The sequence below is a fragment of the Acomys russatus genome, chromosome 3 (assembly GCF_903995435.1).
Source record: "Acomys russatus chromosome 3, mAcoRus1.1, whole genome shotgun sequence".
NCBI lineage: Eukaryota > Metazoa > Chordata > Mammalia > Rodentia > Muridae > Acomys > Acomys russatus.
In genome coordinates, this window is record NC_067139.1 from 81125401 (window position 1) to 81145878 (window position 20478).

Here is a 20478-nt window from a genome sequence, read left to right on the forward strand (position 1 = left end):
TTGTGTTTCATCTCAGTTTCTTATCTGTAGACAACGCAATCAACACTGCTTCGGTGCTCCAGGCGCCTAAGGGCTTTCGTCGCAGGGATGCCGAAGCGCGGGAAGAAGGCGGCGGCAGAAGACGGGGAGGAACCCAAGTCCGGTAAGATGGTGAAATGGGCCCGTCTATGCCCCACCTCCACCCCACAGCAAGTTGAGGACTTTTCCTAGACCCCCATAAACTGCGGTAACTATGGACCAGGTCACGTTACGGGAGTCGGAGAAGTTGGGTATCTAGAGTGCCTCATGGGACTCTAGTTAAACTCTGGCCTGAGGTTGGAAACTTACAGCTCTTAACTACTTTACCCATTTTATAGAGCCAGAGACCAAGAAGAGTAAGGGGGCAGCAAAGAAAAACGAGGAGGCCGCAGGAGAGGGCCCTGGCTTGTATGAGGACCCTCCAGATAAGAAAACCTCACCCAGTGGCAAATCTGCCACACTCAAAATATGCTCTTGGAACGTGGATGGGCTTCGAGCCTGGATTAAGAAGAAAGGCTTGGATGTGAGTACAATGCAGGCTTGGAGAAGTAGACTTTACTCATCCTAAGAAACAGGCATCTTGCTTCCTCGAGTCCATAGCATGTTTTTCTCTTGGCTGTGTGCCCTACCCCGCGCAGGGGGTGTTGGTCCACAAATGTCTAGTCCTTCCATCCCAATCCCTTTGTTTCCTGTCTTTTTAAGCTAGTTTTTAGCATATCCCCAACCCCAGTAACTACTTAATAGCCAGGTGGGGGAGGGGCTGGAGCGGCTGCTAGGCAGTTAAATAGCACTTTGTGCTTTCAGAGGTTGCGAGTTAGGTTTCCTGCATTCAACCAGTACCTTAAAGTCTCTTGCCAGTTCCACGATTTATTTGTATCTTGCTGCTTGAATTCCCTATGTACAGGGACTCGGTCCCTGAGTATAGCATTTGGCACAGGTAAGACTTTCTCTGTAGCCTTGGCTGCTCTGGACTACAGGCGTGCACCATCACACCGGCTGGGCATGTAAGATTTTTAACTTTCCACATTTTCATTCAGTGGGTAAAGGAAGAAGCACCAGATATCTTGTGCCTCCAAGAGACCAAATGCTCAGAGAACAAACTCCCGGCTGAACTTCAGGAGCTGCCTGGGCTCACCCACCAGTACTGGTCAGCGCCATCAGACAAGGAAGGATACAGTGGTGTGGGCCTGCTTTCCCGCCAGTGCCCACTCAAGGTCTCTTACGGCATTGGTGAGGCCCTCATCACCTCATATCTGAATGTTCTTCAGTTAACTCTGTTTCTCAGGTTCTCTTTATTTTTATTTTTAATTTGATTTTCATTTCTGTAGGTGAGGAAGAGCACGATCAAGAAGGCCGGGTGATTGTGGCTGAGTTTGACTCCTTTGTCCTGGTAACCGCCTATGTTCCTAATGCAGGCAGGGGTCTGGTGAGACTGGAGTACCGACAGCGGTGGGATGAAGCCTTTCGAAAGTTTCTGAAAGACTTGGCTTCGCGAAAGCCACTTGTGCTGTGTGGGGATCTCAATGTGGCTCATGAAGAAATTGACCTTCGTAACCCCAAAGGAAACAAAAAAAATGCTGGCTTTACTCCCCAGGAGCGCGAAGGCTTTGGAGAATTGCTACAGGATGTGCCCCTGGCCGACAGCTTCCGGCATCTCTACCCCAGCACGGCTTATGCTTATACTTTCTGGACTTATATGATGAATGCTCGGTCCAAGAATGTTGGCTGGCGCCTTGATTACTTTTTATTGTCCCACTCTCTTTTACCTGCACTGTGTGACAGCAAGATCCGTTCCAAGGCTCTTGGCAGTGATCACTGTCCCATCACCCTTTACCTAGCACTGTGACACTCTCCTGAAGTGGCTTTATGCCAGGGGAGCAGCCTCCTCTCCCCAGAGAAGTCCAGTGTGATCTTCTCTTCTTTAGCTGTCCTTAGGCCCCAGGGCTTTGTTTTTGTGTGTCCCCTGTTTTAAACATTAAAACCAAACTTAACAATCCAAGTAAAAATAAAAGGCCCTATGTACTATTTTGCTGTCTTTGTTTTCCCTTTGTGAATCTACAAATTCCTTTTCATTTTTTCATACACAAAAGTTGTTAAATGGGAAAGGTTAGAGTCATGACATTATTTATTTACAAGCACAAATGGAGCCCTAACCTCTCCAGAGACAGCGTGACCCGACCTCAGCCCAGTTCAGTGCTGCAGCTGCAAGTAGGGATTGAGGGACACAGCAGGGTTAGGGACATATCCCATATTAAATAGTTATATACACACACATCAGTTCCTGCAGTTCTGTACAGAGCAGTGGCTGACCCCACCCCATAGGACAAGAAACGTGGGGGCAAGAGACTCTGGGTATTGGGGGGAGAGCCAGCCCCTGATGAAGTGCAATAGCAGCAGCAAGGTCCTAATGGTGCACAGAGGGGGGATACCCTCCTCACTTCCCACCCCCACCCTGCCCTGGAATGTGTTAAGGGACAGGAATGGTTCTCAGGGAGCACTTACAGGAAGGACATGGCTAGTACCACCTTGAAGATCCAGGCTTAGGGGCAATGTTTTGCCTATTTACCCTAAACAGCAAACCTTGGAAGAAAGACTACCAGCAATGTCTTACCTACCCTTCCAAACCTAAGCAAGGGACTGTTTCCTTCCTACCTCTCCCCAGGGAAAAGGGAGACAGCTGCTTGGCTTCCTTGTAGAAGTCCAGAGAGCCTTTGTAGTGTTATTGTTGGTGCCAGGCAGCCGCCAGGCACAGACTGGGCCAAGGCCTCAGGAGAAGTTCTGGACAGGATGGCTGACTTTCATACAGCCCCAATAGAGAGCTCGGCCCAAACACAGAACAGCCAACAAAATGGCAAATGCCCAGGCTGCATAGATGCCTCCGTATTGTTGTGCAGGCTTCCACGTGCCAAACTGACAGATGAGGAGGAAGAGAAAGATGAAGTTAGTTTTGGCGCCTATGGCTCCAAAGTGTTAGAAACACTGTCTCTGTACCCTGTCACTTGTGACACCTTCAGAGACCTTTCCAAAATGAAGTAAGTGGTTTAGCTTTCTTCCCTTAAGCTGGAAAGTACTACCAACCCAGGCACTGGCCAGAACTCTCACGCCTGACAAGTGAACCATGATTCCTAATAACAACTCATTTCTCTCTCCAGAGTGAGAATACCTTGTTTTACTTCTTAGTCTATTAGTCACCTTTAACTTTAGTTCACCTCTACCTGAAAACCCCCACCCTCACCCTGTCACCAGACTTTCACTTTAGTTTGGTCACTTGTTTTTTAAGGCAAGGGTCTCCTGCGTAGCAGCCTGAAACAGGCTCAAATCCTTTAGTTGAGGATGGTCTTGAAATCCAAACCTGCCTCCAGTTACTGGGCACGGGGACCACAGGCGTGTATTGCCATGCTCAGTTTATGTGGTGGGGGGGTCAGACCCCAGGGTCTCATGCATACCAGGCTAAGATTTTTACCACCCGAGCCACATCTGGAGCTGACAACTACATACTCCCTTTTTTGTATTGTGGATGGGGCTTGCTATGTAGCCTGGGCTACCTTATTACAGGGACATACCCAATACTCAGCTTGCAACATACTTTAAGGTACCAACTTCTTCTTAAATCTTAGCCTGTGATGACAAGGTTTACATTGAGGCTACTCACAGCAAGGCCAGTGGCAGTGACTGCCAAAAGTAAACCAAGCAAGAAACAGCAGACACATCTCTTCCTAGGGTATCTGCGCCCAATAGATGACCTGTGGGGAGCCAACAGAAACTGGTATTTGGAAGAGCCCTGTTATTTTACACAACACATTATCCAGTTAGCAGTGTGATCTCTAACCACTTACACTTTTCTGCAGTGAGGGCATCGGGCCAAGGTTCGGTCTGTGAATTCTGTCCACTATAGAAAAAGAGAAACAACCATAGAAAGAAGGTTCTCCTCAATGCAGACCCCAAGGCAAGGGAGAGGATGAAAAATGAGAAACAGGACAGTCTTTTTCAGGACTTACTCCTCCTCCTAGTACTTGCCTCCTCCAGGGTTTCCCAATATCCCTCCTCACCAGAAACGTATTCTTGCAATGTCCACAGATGACCCTGACACCCATTGGCTGTGGTTCTGGACTCAGAGGTCCTGGATGCACAGGCCCTAGGTTGATGATTCTTTTGCTACACAGGGGAAAAAGTATGTTTTTAAAAGCTCTTAATTCTAACTGGATCTGATGACACACTGAACCCCAGCACTTGGGAGGTAGAGGCAGGATGACAAGGAACTCAAGATGCTACACAGACCTTCCTGCTCCCACCTCCCAGGCGCTCCCTGGGATTGAACAGAGGCATGCACCACCTTGCCCAGCACCAACTTTTTTTTTTTTTTTTTTAAAGCTTTACAATGTTGCCTATGTAAGGGCCTTCCCACCTTATGTCTCTTACCAGTAGGGCCGAGGGCAGGCAATGCGCTGGGAAGTCACCTTGCAGATCAGGAGACAATTACAGGGGCATCGCACATACTTCTTTCCTGGAGGAGCATTCTTGATGGGCTGGAGAACAAGGAATAAAGGAACAACGGGTACATCAGTAAGGGAGCCCGTTATCCCAACACCCTGCACGAACGGTACCGAGAAAGGGAAAACCGGACGTTTGAGATATACAAATGTTGCCAGCAGAATAGGCTATGTCTGTGACCCCAGCACTCAGGAGGCTGAGGCAGGAAGACTGCAGACTGAGCCCGAGTCATTGCTGCTCTCTCAAAAAAGTAAACACGAGAACCCCCAAGTACAAAAGCCAGAAGCAACTGCAACACAATTGCCAGTGAGAACTACACTTCAAGATCCAGCACAGGGGAAAAAGTGAGAGCCGCTGAACGCTATTTTTGGCTTCCGAAGAGATGGCTGTTGAAGATCCAGGAACTGAAACTGGGTTTCACGATGAGTTCTAGAACAGGGTCTAAAACCGGAATGAGCATCCAGGAAACCAAGGCCCGTCTTGCAGATAGTTACAACTCACAGTGGCTTCGTTGCAGACACCACATTTGACTACATGCTGATGCATCTTGCCTTCCACGTTGATCGGAGACTGACAGACTCGACAGGTAATCATGGGGGCGCTCCCACTATCCGGGCTAGTCAGGGGTGAGTAGGGGGGTGGGTCCTCTCCAGGCAACACGGCTGGATGCCCCTCAGGGAACGGGGGAAATGCTGAGGAGGAAGCAGATAAAACCAGACCATCATTCGGACACTCCCACGGAGGATGCTCCACGGACGTGGGGGACCCTACTGACTAAGCTCGCCGGGCTTCTCACAGCGCTCAGATCCGCTTCCTCAAACCTCTCCTCCGTGCCAGGCTCCGGCCGTGACTGCGGAGGAAGCACGCCTCGCCCGGTGACAGGTGCCATGGCACCGCACCTGGCGCGGGAACAGGCTCCGCCCCCCACCCCCTGGCCCGGCCCGCCCCTCAGCCAGGGTGCACCTCAGACCACCGGCTTACCCTGGGGCGGGGCATGTTTACCGGCTCCGTACGGAGGTGCGGAGGGCGTCAGGCCTCCCCCGGGCCCAGTCGCGTTCCCGCCGGGACCTGCTAAGCCGTTGCCACCAGCGCCGCCATCGCCGGGCTCCGACAGCAGCGGGGAGCGTTCTCCGTCCGCCGCCATGGCGACTCCCGCTCGGTCAGGGACCAGCTCCCGCCGCCGCCGCCGCCGCCGCCGCCGCCACCGTCGCTACCGGGTCCCCACGGCGCCTGCGCACCCCGTTCGCCCGCAGCCAGTGCGGCCCCGCCCCGCCCCGCTCACGTGACCGGTTGGACCAGCCCCCTCCGCGCTGTGATTCGTGGAGGCAAACTAGTTCCCGGTCTGCGAGGGAGGGCCCCTTCTCCATTGGAGAGCCGCGAGTGACGTCACCGTCACATGACCTTCCCGGAGCTGCTGAGTCGGTAAACATCGCACGTGACTACAAGTTGTGCGAGCCATTGGAAGCGCGGCCATCGCGCTACCTCCGGCCCAGGGAGGCGCGGCCACCCCGCGCGCGTCACGTGCCCAGCCTGCCGCGTGAGGCGCTCCTCATTGGTCCCAAGTCTCCCGTGGGGCGCAACTCTATTGGCCCAAATTTAGCGCCAGAAGCCGCCCGGGCAGCCGGGCTGGTATCTATCCTGTCTGCAGTGGGCAGAGGGAGCCGCCCTGAGACTTGGGGCAAGCCTTGGAAAGCGGCGGGGAGCTGAGGGCTTAGCACGCTTGCCTGGAGTGGCGCAAGGCCCCCCGAGTTCAGCCCTCAGCTCCGCCGAATAGTAGTGACATGGCAGCGCCAGCCTGCAAATGCAACCCTTGGGAGGATGAGTTAGGGGGACGGGGCATGCCTGCACAGCCTCGGAAGCAGCGAGATACCCGGAACTAAATAAGGTTAACCGGAGCACAAGAGGGCGGGGCACTGCAAAGATGTCTCTGTGGTCAAGAGCACGTTTTGCCCTTTCCAAGGAGCCTAGTTCGGTTCCCCAGACCCTCCTAGGGCCGTTGTTAACCTGCAACTCAAGCTCCAGGGAATCCCGTGCCAGTTTATGGATGTGAACACCCGCATACATGTGGCGTGTGTGTGTGTGTGTGTGTGTGTGTGTGTGTGTGTGTGTGTGTGCGCGCGCGCACATACACATACATAAAAATAAAGCCACCCAAAATTAACAAAACAAAACAGCAGGTCACAGTTCAGGGCTGCAGTCCTAGACTTTGGAAGATGGAGACAGGAGGTTTGTCTAGGAGTTTGGGACCAGCCTGAGCTACAGGGAGACCGTCTCAGAACTTAGTATGGTGCCTATGCTGGCTAGCTCAGCCTCAGCACTCTGGAGCTGGAGCCTGGCCAAAGACAGAGGATCATGGGTTTGAGACCAACCTGACACCCAGACAGGGAAATGAGGGACGATGTCCTTGTTCCTGCAGGCTGGTGATGGTGTCTGGTGAGCATAGTGGTGATCATGCAGGAAGCCCTGGGTTTCCTTTCAGCAACTAAAAAAAGTAATAATAGTAACTGATATTTTTAAAGTGGAGCACTCTAGAGGCAGGAGGATTGCTGTGAGTTCGAGGCCAGCCTGGTGTACCCTGCGAGTCCAGGACAACCAAGGCTACACAGAGAAACCCTGTCTCGAAAAACCAAAAGAATAATAAAAAAATAAAATAAAATAAAAGTGGATATTGGACCCAGAGCACAAATATGCTATAAAAATGCTATATTTTAAGATAAAGTTCTGACTTGGAATTTGGTGATTCTGCCAAAGCTTCCTGGGTACTTGAGATTATAGGCATTTACCACTATGTATGGCTGTAAAGTAATAATAATAATAATAATAATAATAATAATAATAATAATAATAATAATAATAATATAGTTATTATATTACAATAATTATTATTTTACTATTACTATAAATGTCTCTACCAGGATTCAAGTTGGAACCAACCTAAAAGCCTCCTCCCACAGGATTAGCTTTCATAGCATTTGAATGTGCTTTGCAAACTGCTAAGGAAGAAAAGCAATTAAAAACCCTACAAAACGCAGGGCATGGTGGCGCAGGCCTTTAATCCCAGCCCTTGGGAGACAGAGCCAGGCAGATCGCTGTGAGTTTGAGGCCAGCCTGGTCTACAAAGCAAGTCCAGGACAGCCAAGGCTACACAGAGAAACCCTGTCTCAAAAAACAAAACAAAACAAAAACCTACAAACCACAATGACCAGCATAGCAAAACTGGGTGCAATGGTGGCACTTTATCTCAAGGATAACCAACAGCCACTTGTTACTTGTCAACTCCTTGCGACTAGCTTCCCCTCCGCCCCATGAACAAGTCTTCTCATTGCAGCAGATGGCGATCACTTCATTGATCCTCAGGTGACTATATGGCTGATCCAGTTGATCCATCTACAGCACAACCCTTACACCTAAGGCTCGGAACGTTTTGAAAGAGGGGGTGGAAAGATTGTAAGAGTGAGAGGACCAGGATGTCTGGTGGACAGCAGTGTCTTGTGAATGTGATAGGGATCTATGCCCATGAAGTCTTAATAGTGATTGCCTAAATCAGAACTGCACAATGCCAATGCCGATTGACAGCCCAGCGTGAATGGGGAATCAGATAGGAAATCAACAGCAGCTAAGAGAGGACAGTCAGCCTTTCCCATGATGGGCCCTCGGATAGGTTATCCAATACACACACACACACAGTGGGCATGGTGGCGCACGCCTGTAATCCCAGCACTTGGGAGGCAGAGGCAGGCAGATTGCTGTGAGTTTAAGGCCAGCCTAGTCTACAAAGCGAGTCCAGGACAGCCAAGGCTACACAGAGAAACCCTGTCTCGAAAAAAACAAAAAGCCTTGTCTCCACCACTGAAATGAAAATGGTCTTTTATGAGTGTGTCCGCTGATGGAGGTGAGTTCCTTATTTTACTCAGCTGATATACACTGACCCTCAGGAACATACATAAGTGCTTGTTGATTCAGCTTTGATCAAATCCAAAGATATTTTAGTCATATGTGGTAGATTGGAGTCTTTAGACTTTGCTTAAGTTTTCTCTTCAGCCAAAAAACTGTAAATGGGGTTATTTTTTTAGTTTTGGTTTTTAAAAGCAGGCTCATCCTTCAAGTTGGCTGGTCTTCAATTCATAGCAAGCCCCACTTCTCTCCAGAGGCCTGAGACACCATGCCTGACTCTGGGGTCTGATATTTTTAGAGACAGTTTTTCCAGGTCAGTTTCTACCATCAGGTCGTCAAACAAGAAGCTCATCATTCTCCAGCACACACATGAAGATGTAAGGTGTCTTCAGACACAAAGTTAGGAAGGGCTTATAACGCTGTAGGGAACAGGCCAGTTTGCTGCTCTTGCTGACTTTTGCTGCATAATGCCCAACTACTAATTCTGAGAGGAGGGCACGTTTCGTTATGTGGGCCCTGGTTATACATAAAACCCCAAATCTATACTTCTGTGATACTTTCGTCCTCACTGAAGTTGTATTTTATGATCATTTAAATCTGGGTCTAGCTATACAAAACAGTGAAAAATATATATATATAAATGGTGTGTGGGTGTGTGCGTGCTCACTCCCACTCATGTGGAAGTCAGAGGACAACTTTTGAGAGTTGATTTCTTCTACATGTGGGCCCTATTGATTGAACCCACACTGTCAAGTTTGACAGCAAGCACCTTTATCCTCTGAGCCATCACACCATCTCCCTATGTATTTAGTGTGTGTGGGGGGGGGGGGAGAGCGCCAGCCCAAAACTTTCTTGGAAGGACCCACTACTCAGTCTGAAGATGGAGTGATCACTCACTGGCTGTTTTAAATAATAAATGCATTGGGAGGGGTTCTCATAGTCAGCTCTTTTGTTATTGCCACCACTCACAGCGGAAGAAGCTGGAACTGGTTATTTAATAGCAACTCATGGAACAAATGAAACCCCTTGCCATGATAGGCATTAGAAGGGAGGGGTCTCTGAGATGATAGGAGAAGAGTTCTGAATTCAGCAGATTGGTGAAGAGACTAGCCTGGATAGAAGGCCACAAATTAGAAAGTTAATCCTGTTGTCCCACCATACATTTAGGGCTGCTACGACAGCAGATTAGCAGTTTAGGAAAGGTGTTAGGAAGACATAAGGTGTGCCTGATCCCCTCCAGAGAGGTGTCTGTGATCTAGCTTTGCCTGCAGATCTGGGCAGAGCACTCACTCTTAAGAGGATTCAGATCAATAAAGTCTGATTTTCAAGTGACAATATGGCTTGGTATTAGTCAGAAATTACACACCCAGAAAACAAGGTAATTTGTGAGAAAGGCCATTGGAGTGTAGAAAACATACCAACATAGAGGAATAACTCTTCTGGTCTTCAGATACACGCACACAGACACACACACAATTATTGTCTATCTGTCTGCCTATAACCTGCAGAGGCCAGAAAAGGGCATCACTGGGTTCTGGGAATTGAACCCAGCTCCCTCTGGGAGAGTATCTAGCATTCTAACTGCTGAGCCATCTCTGTTCTTTTGGTCGTTAGTCACCTGGTGGGTAACAGACAGCCCCCAGACAGTGACATATTCTCCCTGCTCTGTGATGTTCCCTGAGTGGTTCTTTTACCATCTCACTTGGGCTTCTTCGTAAACACAGCTCATTGGCCAAGAGCTGGCTTCACTCACATAGGTGATTATTTTGAAAATCAGGCTGGCCTGGCATCTTTGGAGCATGGTGCTGCTGCAGATGGTAGGGGAAGAGTTATGGATAAAGGAGAAATTATCAACCATGATTAGGCCTGGCTACAGCACTACCGCCATTCCATCTTTACTATATCCTAGTGTTAATAGCAAACCATGGTGCCTGACAATAGTCAGTGTGATTAAGCAGACTGCCCATCCCTTTTCTGTTTCTGTCTCTCTGTCTCTGTCTCTGCCTCTGTGAGTGTGTGTGTGTGTCTGTGTGTCTGTCTGTCTGTCTTCTGTGTGTGTTTCAGGCAAGGTCTTACTATATAGGCCAGACTGGTCTTAAACTCTTGGTGATCTCCCTCTTTCTCGGCTTCTCTAGTGCTGGGATCACAGCTGTGCATCGCCACATCTAGATAGACTTGTTGATGAGAGCTACTGTAATTTTTTTCTTTTACCCACTTTTCTGCACCTCTTACTATTCCTCCTTTCCCTCTCCTTTTCTGCCCTGCTTGCCCCTCTCCTCCCCTCTTCTCATTGTCCCCTGGCCCACTTGATGGCAACGTGAATAGACAACTGCTCCATAGTGCTGTACACTCACCACCATCTTAACCCTCCCGGCTATGTTTCCCACTATGTTCAACAATCAACATCTCTGCAGAAACTTAATTACATCTACTGTTTGTGAGGGACATCCCTTGAGAAACATACACTCAGGATAGGGGAGCAAAATGATGTGAACATTTGATAGATAAAAAGTCAATACTATAATCCCAGCACTCGGGAGGCAAAAGCAGGCGGTTCCCTGTGAGTTTGAGGCCAGCCTCGTCTACAAAGTGAGTCCAGGACAGCCAAGGCTACACAGAGAGACCCTGTCTCAACCCACCCCCAGAAGTCAATACTAGTTATCTTTTATTGTGTGAAAAAAAAAATCAATGCTAGAAAGTCATGACACAGCATATACGCGTCCTAAAGAAAGCGAGCTGGGGTCAGTTCACTGGGTAACAGTCACAGAGCTGTGGCTTCAGGTCCCAGCACTACATGAATCTGGTGTGGTGGCTCGTGACTGCGGGCCCAGAACTCAGGCTATACCATGAGGAGGGTCAGAACTTCAAGTTCATTTTCAGCCACATAGAAAGCCTGGATATGTGGAAGTCTGCCTTAAAAAATGACAACAAAAACGAGTTCGTGCAGCCAGGCGTGGTGGCGCACGCCTTTAATCCCAGCACTCGGGAGGCAGAGGCAGGCGAATCGCTGTGAGTTCGAGGCCAGCCTGGTCTACAAAGTGAGTCCAGGATGGCCAAGGCTACACAGAGAGACCCTGTCTCGAAAAACCAAAACCAAAACAAACAAACAAACAAAAAAACCCCAAACCAAACCAAAACAAAACAAAACAAACAAAACAAACAAACAAACAAACAAAAAAACGAGTTCGCATCAGGACAGTCAAGGAAATATTTTTTACAGTTTTAAATTTTATTTTTAGATATATTTATTTTATTTTTTATATGTATAAATGTTTCGATCACGTGTATGTGCAGCCACCTGAGGAAGACAGAATAGGGCACTGGATCCTTTGGAATTGGGGTTATGGGTGGTGGTGAGCTACCATATGGGTGTTGCGAAGAGAACCTAGATCCTTTGCAAGAACAATAATTGCTTTTGACTGCTGAATGGTCTCCCCAGGCCCAGAATTCTTTAAAAATAGAAAACTAATTGGGTGAGACATGGTGGTGGCACACACCTTTAATCTTATATTTGGAAAGCAGAAGCAGGTCTCTGAGTTCCAGACCAGCCTGATGTACATTTGAGGCACTGTCTCAATGAATAAATAAATTAAAACAGATAAATAAATTATATTATCAAGTGTGAGTAATTAAAATTGACTTGTTGCCGGGTGTGGTGGCGCACGCCTTTAATCCCAGCACTCGGGAGGCAGAGGCAGGTGGATCGCTGTGAGTTTAAGGCCAGCCTGGTCTACACAGCAAGTTCAGGATAGCCAAGGCTACACAGAGAAGCCGTGTCTCAACCGCCCCCCTCCAAAAACCCAAAACAAACAAACAAAAAACCAAAGTGAGTCCAGGACAGCCAAGGCTATACAGAGAAACCCTGTCTCCAAAAACAAAAAATAAATAGATAAATAAATAAAATTGACTTGTCTTCAATAGGTCAATGGGCAGAGAAATGCAAAAAAATATTTATAGCTTTTCTCACAGTTAAAGTTTCCTTTTCGCTGGGTAAGTGGCGCGTGCCTTTAGTCCCAGCACTTGAGAGGCAGGCACATTGCTGTGAGTTTGTGAGTTCAAGGTCAGCCTGGTATACAAAGTGAGTCCAGGACAGCAAAGGCTAACACAGAGAGACCCTGTCTCAACAAAACCACAAAAAATTAAATAATTAAAAATAAAAATAAAGTTCCCTTTTCCTGTTCATCTTTTAGTCTTTATGTCTTTCCTTTCTTTAACAATTATCCTTTTTTTTTTTTTTTTTTAATGTTCTGTGTGTATGTACATGTGCCCATGGAAACCAGAAGAAGGAGTTAGGTCCCCTGGAGTTGGAGTAATAAGCAGTTATAAGCCACCCTAGGTGTGTGCTGGGAACCAAATTTGGATCCTCTATAAGAACAGTATACTTTTTTCTCTTTTCTTTTTTGTAGACTAAACTGGCCTGGGCCTCAAAGAGATCTGCTGCCTCTGCTTCACAAATGCTGAGATTAAAGGCCTGTGCCTACCACTGCTCTGCATCCTGCCTGCGTCGGTGTCCTTGCACCATGTTCATGCAGTACCAGAGGAGGCCAGAAGAGGGCATCAAATGTCTTGGAACTGGAGTTACAGACAGCTGTTAGCTATCAAGTGGGTATTGGGAATCAAACTCAGGTCCTAGAAGACCAACCAGTGTTTTTGTTTGCTTTGTTGGTTTGTTTGTTTTGTTTACTTGTTTTATGAAAAAGGGTTTCTTTATACAGTCCTGGCTGTCCTGGAGCTCCATATGTAGGCTAGGTTTTCCTCGAACTGACAGAGATCCATCTGCCTCTGCCTTCTGAGTGCTGGGATTAAAGACAGACGACACCACACCTGGCTCAGCTTTTAAGCATAAGCCATCTCCCCAGACCTAACCTTGCTTTTAAGACAGGCTCTTTCTCTGGCTTGGGGCTTGCTAAATTGATACTGGATTACAATTAGGCATGCTTGGCTTTTTTATGTGAGTTCTGGGGGTCAAACGTACATCTTTATGCTTAAGCAGCAAGCTTTACTGACTGAGCTGTTCCCACAACCCAAGTGCTTTCATGTTTCCATATCACAGAACTCTCGTAAAATGCACGGGGACACCCAGACTAGATTTTACCACTGTGGAAATCCAAACTTTACAAAGTACAGCCATTAGAAGCGAGGCTGAAGTAGGAATTACAGTTCAGGGTTAGTGTCTTATACCCATGTAACATGGCAGTTGGAGTGAAGTAGTGGAGGGTAGACATTGTGGCACATGCCACTAGTCAGAGGGACATTGTGGTCCTGGAGCCTCCACAACACAATGAGAGGCTGTCTCAAAGGGAAGATGGGAGGGGGGACACAGGGGTGCGGAGGGAATTGATGGAGTTGGGTTACTTTCCTATAGTTGCCTTAAAATGTCATAGATAAACTGGGTTTGGTGAACCATGCCTGTAATCCCAGCGTTTGGGAGACTGTGGCAGGCAGATCAGGAGTTCAAGGCTGTCTTCTGCTATATAAAGCAAATTCAAGGCTAACCCAAGAAACACTGTCTCAAAACAAGCAAATCCCCAAACAACAAAACACCCCAGACCTTCATTAGACTCACTTTCCATGCAATTGTGAAGGCTGAAAATCCAAAGTCAAGGGGTTAGAGGATTAGTTCATTTCCTTCTTTCTCCTAGATTTATCTTATTTGGGTGTCTGTCGATGTGAGTCTGTCGATGTCGGTGTGAGTCTAACCCACATCTGTGCCGGTTCCCTCAGAGGCCAGAGGAAGGTGTGGAATGCTCTGGAGCTGGAGTTAGAGAAGCCTGTGAAACCAACCAACATGGATGCAGGGAACCAAACTCAGGACCTCTGGAAGAGCATCACATGCTCTTAACCTCTGAGCCATCTCTCCAGCCCCCCAGATTTGCCTTCTTTTAAGATAAATTTATATTTTCATGTATGAGTAACTTAAATTGAGTTATCTTCACTGGGTCAGTAGGCAGAGAAATAAAAAACCTAATGATATTTGTAAGTTGCTCATAGTTAATGAGGTTCCTCCTTGGCTTGAAGTCAGCATGTACCATCTGTCTTAGTTTCTCTTCCTCTTCTTATGGCTCTTATTTCATGATTACTCTGTTTTCAATAAGGAAGACTCATTCCAGAACAGCCAGGGCTGCATAGAGAAACCCTGTCTCAAAAAAAACATAGATGCCGAATGGTGGCGCATACCTTTAATGCTAGCACTCGGGAGGCAGAGGCAAGCTGTGAGTTCGAGGCCAGCCTGGTATACACAGCGAGTTCAGGACAGCCAAGGCTACACAGAGAAACCCTGTCTCCAAAAACAAAAACAACAAAACAAAACAACCCCCCCCCCAAAAAAAACCATAGACAGACAGATGATAGGTAGATATTCTTTCTTGGTTCAGGAGACAGATTCACTAACCCTGATTTCAGAAAACATAATCCTTTAATACTGCCAGGCAACCACAGCATTGGCATAGGAGATACAATAGCAAGCTGAGTAACAAAGGAAATTTTGAATATTTACAGATTTTAGAGGAAAGAGTTGTCTGGGTATAGAGAAGGGTTTCTGAGTTTAGCAGATTTGGGAAGGTACTAGCCCAGTGCTTCTCAACCTTCCTAATGCTGTGACCCTAATACACTTCCTCTTGTTAGGGTGACCCCCAACCACAATTTGTTTGTTTGTTTTTCGAGACATGGTTTCTCTGTGTATCCCTGGCTATCCTGGACTCACTTTGTAGACCAGGTTGGCCTTGAACTCACAGAAATCTGCCTGTCTCTGCCTCCTGAGTGCTGGGATTAAAGGAATGCACCACCACACCTGGCCATAAAATTATTTTTGTTGCTACTTCACAACTGTAATTTTACTACTGTTATGATTCATAATGTAAATGTCTGTGTTTCCAATGATCTTAGGTGACCCCTGTGAAAAGTTCATTCAACCCCCACAATAGGGTCACAACCCACAAGTTGAGAACCACTGTATTAGACTGAACATAGAACCTTTGGGAGCTATTCTTATTCAAATGACCACGTTCCACTCCCTGACCCATAAGCTTGTAGCTATATCCAGTGCATTCAGTATAACTTCAGAAGTCCCCTAGTCTGTCACAGTGTTAACACTGTTTAAACGTATAAAGTTTCTTCTGACACTCGTGTGATCTCTGAACTGTAAGCCTCTATGAAATCAAAACTAAAAGCATGAAAGATCACATGGTTCCAACATACAATGGCACAGAATATACATTAGCATTCCGAAAGGGAGGAAAGGCTGCACACTGAGGCTGTATTGGACCAAGCAAGAAGGAAAGCAAGCAGGGAAAATTCCAAATTCTGCATCTCCACATCTCATGTCAAAGCGCTCTTTAGATCTCCAACTTCTTCCAGCTTTGTTGACTGCAGCGTGCTTCTCTCTTTTGGTCTGGTTTCCACACCCAGTCTGCAGCTACCCGTGGGGCATGACTCTGGGGTCTGAACATCTTGGGGTCTCCAACATAATCCAGTCTTCACATTCACAGATGTACACAGTGGCTCTCTTGGCGTCCGTGCAGGGACCTCAGAGGGAGATTACACTATCCCTTTCTTGTCTCTTTGACTGTAAAGCCAGAGCCATGTGGCCAACGCTGCCAAGTTCTTCTGTTGATGGGGCTGGAACTTGCCGTCCTTGTTCAAATACATCTGCTCCAGCTTTCTATTATGGATGGCTTCCTTTACTTCTTAAACTCTTTAATTCCTTTTCACAAATTGAAAGCTTACCTGGGTGGGGTCTTCCTTGAGGTCACAACTCTCTTTTTTTCCATTTAGCATAGGCGTTTCTTTAAACTTTTTTTTCTGGGGAGTGGTTCAAGACAGGGTTTCTCTGTGGAGCCCTGGTTGCCTGGAGCTCAGTCTGTAGACCAGGCTGGCCTTGGACTCAGAGATCCACCTGCCTCTGCCTCCCAAGTGTTGGACTACTACTGCCTGGCTGTGCCACCACTGCCATGGACTCAGAGATCCACCTGCCTCTGCCTCCCGAGTGTTGGGACTACTACTGCCTGGCTGTGCCACCACTGCCATGGACTCAGAGATCCATCTGCCTCTGCCTCCCGAGTGTTGGACTACCACTGCCTGGCTGTGCCACCACTGCCATGGACTCAGAGATCCACCTGCCTCTGCCTCCTGGGTGTTGGACTACCACTGCCTGGCTGTGCCACCACTGCCATGGACTCAGAGATCCACCTGCCTCTGCCTCCCGAGTGTTGGGACTACCACTGCCTGGCTGTGCCACCACTGCCATGGACTCAGAGATCCACCTGCCTCTGCCTCCCGAGTGTTGGGACTACTACTGCCTGGCTGTGCCACCACTGCCATGGACTCAGAGATCCACCTGCCTCTGCCTCCCGAGTGTTGGGACTACTACTGCCTGGCTGTGCCACCACTGCCATGAACTCAGAGATCCACCTGCCTCTGCCTCCCGAGTGTTGGACTACCACTGCCTGGCTGTGCCACCACTGCCATGGACTCAGAGATCCACCTGCCTCTGCCTCCCGGGTGTTGGACTACCACTGCCTGGCTGTGCCACCACTGCCATGGACTCAGAGATCCACCTGCCTCTGCCTCCCGAGTGTTGGGACTACCACTGCCTGGCTGTGCCACCACTACCATGGACTCAGAGATCCACCTGCCTCTGCCTCCCGAGTGTTGGACTACCACTGCCTGGCTATGCCACCACTGCCATGGACTCAGAGATCCACCTGCCTCTGCCTCCCGAGTGTTGGACTACCACTGCCTGGCTGTGCCACCACTGCCATGGACTCAGAGACCCACCTGCCTCTGCCTCCTGAGTGTTGGGACTACCACTGCCTGGCTGTGCCACCACTGCCATGGACTCAGAGATCCACCTGCCTCTGCCTCCCGAGGGTTGGACTACCACTGCCTGGCTGTGCCACCACTGCCATGGACTCAGAGATCCACCTGCCTCTGCCTCCCGAGTGTTGGACTACCACTGCCTGGCTGTGCCACCAGTGCCAGGCTATTTAAAGTATTCATCTCCTTGAGTACTGGACTTGGCTCCCTTTCTCCTCAAAATGTACATTTTGTATTTCTCTTTATCCAGCGTGCTACTTTTCATTATAGGTCTGCATAGGAGTGATTACTAATAACCTCATGACAGAGTTAATACTAGGCTGTCTTGAAATCCTCTCTGCCAACACCATTAATTCAAAATGCTTCGATTTAGCTGCAGACAGATTTTTAAGGGAAGGGCAAAAGGCAGCCACAATCCTTCCCAAAATAACACAAGAACGGTCTTTAGGTCACTTACCTAATATTCTTCCTCTTGGAAACTCATTAAGCCAGGGCACCATAATTTACACTACACTTAGCACCCCTGTCTTCCATGCTTCTCTTAGTCTTCAGGGTCCACATTCCACCAACCAGGAGCATGGTTAGACCTGTCCCAGAATGCACCACTTCTGTCCTAGTCACTGTTACATGCTGTGATGATACACCATGACCAGGCATCGCCTATAAAGTTGGGTTGTTCGTTTTTTTTTTTTTTTTAAACTGGGGACTTGCTTACAGTTTCAGAGGCTTAGTCCATTATAATCAAGGCAGAGAGCCTGGCAGCATCCAGGCTTGGTGCTAGAGAGCTACATCTTGACCCTCAGGCAGGGGGAGGGGCTAGAGAGGGAAGAGAGAAGAGAGAGAGAAGATCGATCTTGGGCCTGACATGGGTTTTGGAAACTCAAAGCTCACATCAAGTGACACACTTCCTCCAGCCCCTCCTTATTCTTTTTTTTCCCCCTCCAGACAGGGTCTCTCTGTGTAGCCCTGGCTGTCTTGGACTAGCTTGTAGACCAGGCTGGCCTCGAACTCACAGCCATCTGCCTGCCTCTGCCTCCCGAGGGCTAGGATTAAAGACGTGCAAACAGTCCACTCCTTGGTGACTCAGCATTCGAACATAGGAGCCTATGGGGCCGTTCTTATTCAGACCACCACAGGAAGTGTGGCCGATTCTCTGATGGGGCAGCCTTGGTGACCCAGCCGCCGCTCCCGCCTTGTGATGGCACTTAGTTCTTTCAAAGGATTATCCTGATGGTGCAGACCTGTACTTAGGAGGCTAAGGCGGGAGGGTGGCAACTGTAGGACTCAGATGGGCTTCATAATGAGTAAGTCTGAAGCCAGCATGGGTAGCTTAGTGAAACAGCCTCAAAACAAAAAAAGAGAAGAGCTTGGGATATAGTTCAGTAGTAGAGGACTCGCCCAGCACATGTGAGACCTTAGGGTCCAACTTCAAGAAAGTGTTTGAGGACTGGAGAGATGGCTCAGAGGTTAAGAGCACTGACTGTTCTTCCAGAGGTCCTGAGTTCAATTCCCAGCAACCACATGGTGGCTCACAACCATCTACAATGTGATCTGATGCCCTCTTCTGGTGTGCAACTGTACATGCAGGTACAATACTGTATACGTTTTTAAAAAAATCTTCTCTATATATAGAAAAAAAAATAAAGAAGTTTGAGGGTGAGAAAGTGAGGAGGTTAGGGTAGCAGTGGGGGCAGGGGAGGGGCCACCCTCAAATACAGGATTAAAGGTGGCTTCAGTATATAAATTTGCTCATAAAAGGAAAGATAAAGAAAAAAAGAATAATTTTAGCAGGAAGGTATAAGGAAAGAAACTACAAATACGTACAAAACATCTTCTTCACGTTACCAACCAAATAGTAACTAGTACACGGCTTAACGTGCACAGCCTTTCTGTGACATCTGTCTCTAAGTGTTCCAATTTTATTAATATTTTTACATTTTTAGATTATTTATTTATTTTTAAATTTTATCTATTTATTATGTATACAGTGTTGTGCCTGCAGGCCAGAAGAGGGCACCAGATCTCATTGTAGCTGGTTGGAGGCATCATGTGGTTGCGAGAAATTGAACTCAGGATCTCTGGAAGAGCAACCAGTGCTCAACTTCTGAGCCATCTCTCCAGTCCCTATTTCTTTATTTTTAAATGTCGTAGAGCTCTGTCTGCATGTACACCTGCATGCCAGAAGAGGGCATTAGATCCCTTTATAGGTGTTTGTGAGCCACCATGTGGTTACCAGGAATTGAACTTAGGACCTCTGGAAGGACAGCTAGTGTTCTTAACCTCTGAGTGGTCTCATCAGACTGTAATTTTTAGATTTATTTTAGGTTAATGAGTGTTTTGCTATCATGTATGTCTGTGCATCGTGTAAATTCCTGGTGCCAGGAGGGCACGAGATCCCCTGGATCTGGAGTGGTGGGTGGTGATATGCTACGATATGGAGGCTAAGAGCTGGGCACGCGTGTAGTCCCAGCACTGGGAGGCAGAGGCAGGAGGATCTCTGTGAATTCGATGCCAGCCTGGTCTACAGAGTGAGTCCAGGACAGCAGGGACCACACACAAACAAACAAATGATGTGGAGGCTCAGAACTAAAGCTGGGTCCTCTGCCAGAACAACAAGTGCTCTTCAGGGATAAACTATCTCCCCTGCCATGTGCTCCAGTCTTGTTCTTCTACTGTGAGTTGATGGTTTATTGACTTCATTTCCAGACTAAAGAATGCTTCTGAGGGGTGGGAATATGGCTCAGTGGTTAAGAGAGGGTATGTCCTGCTCTTGTGGAGGGTCTTGGTTTGGTTCTCTGCACTACATCAGGTAGCTAACAACTGTAGCTCTAGCTCCAGGGGATCTGGTACCTCTGGTCTCCGTAAGCACTTGCATTGGTGTACAGTCACACAAACACGTATACACAATTATATATACATATATAATTATACACAATTAAAGTTAAAAGATGTATGTTTTGGAGACAGGGTCTCTCTATGTAGCCCTGGCTGTCCTGCAACTCTATGGAGATAAGGCTGGCCTCACAGAGACCTGCCTGCCTCTGCCACTGGAGTATTTGGATTAAGGGAGCATGCCACCATGCCCAGCATGAAATAAATATTTAAAATATGATCTGTATAATATGCATGGTGAATTAGTTGAGATGGGGGCTGGGTAGGGTGGCATAGGGTGGGGATTCCTCTGAGCTCTCACTGCTTTCTGTTTTATGTCCTTCATGAAGCCTTGTCCTTCCTTTTTTCTTTAAGATGTAGCCAGCCTAC

General features: G+C 47.9%; 2 protein-coding genes across 5 annotated transcripts; one reads left to right on the forward strand and one right to left on the reverse strand.

Moving 5' to 3' along the window:
- Positions 1-10: 10 nt before the first annotated feature.
- On the forward strand, positions 11-2107 carry Apex1 (apurinic/apyrimidinic endodeoxyribonuclease 1). Its single transcript, XM_051142999.1, has 4 exons — positions 11-142; positions 357-541; positions 1056-1248; positions 1347-2107. The coding sequence occupies exons 1-4, from the start codon at positions 88-90 to the stop codon at positions 1862-1864; spliced, it is 951 nt and encodes a 316-aa protein (XP_050998956.1). The 5' UTR covers positions 11-87; the 3' UTR covers positions 1865-2107.
- A 428-nt stretch (positions 2108-2535) lies between these two features.
- Positions 2536-5699, reverse strand: Pip4p1 (phosphatidylinositol-4,5-bisphosphate 4-phosphatase 1). Of its 4 annotated transcripts, none has more exons than XM_051143000.1 (7): positions 5491-5695; positions 5011-5201; positions 4438-4544; positions 4068-4173; positions 3855-3907; positions 3671-3761; positions 2536-2928 (listed from the first exon to the last, which is right to left on the reverse strand). In XM_051143000.1, the coding sequence occupies exons 1-7, from the start codon at positions 5651-5653 to the stop codon at positions 2785-2787; spliced, it is 855 nt and encodes a 284-aa protein (XP_050998957.1). In that variant the 5' UTR covers positions 5654-5695; the 3' UTR covers positions 2536-2784. The 4 variants fall into 4 exon arrangements, with proteins under 4 accessions (XP_050998957.1, XP_050998958.1, XP_050998959.1 ...); XM_051143001.1 differs by having other exon boundaries at positions 5512-5694; XM_051143002.1 differs by lacking the exon at positions 4068-4173 and having other exon boundaries at positions 5491-5699.
- Between the last annotated feature and the right edge of the window lie 14779 nt (positions 5700-20478).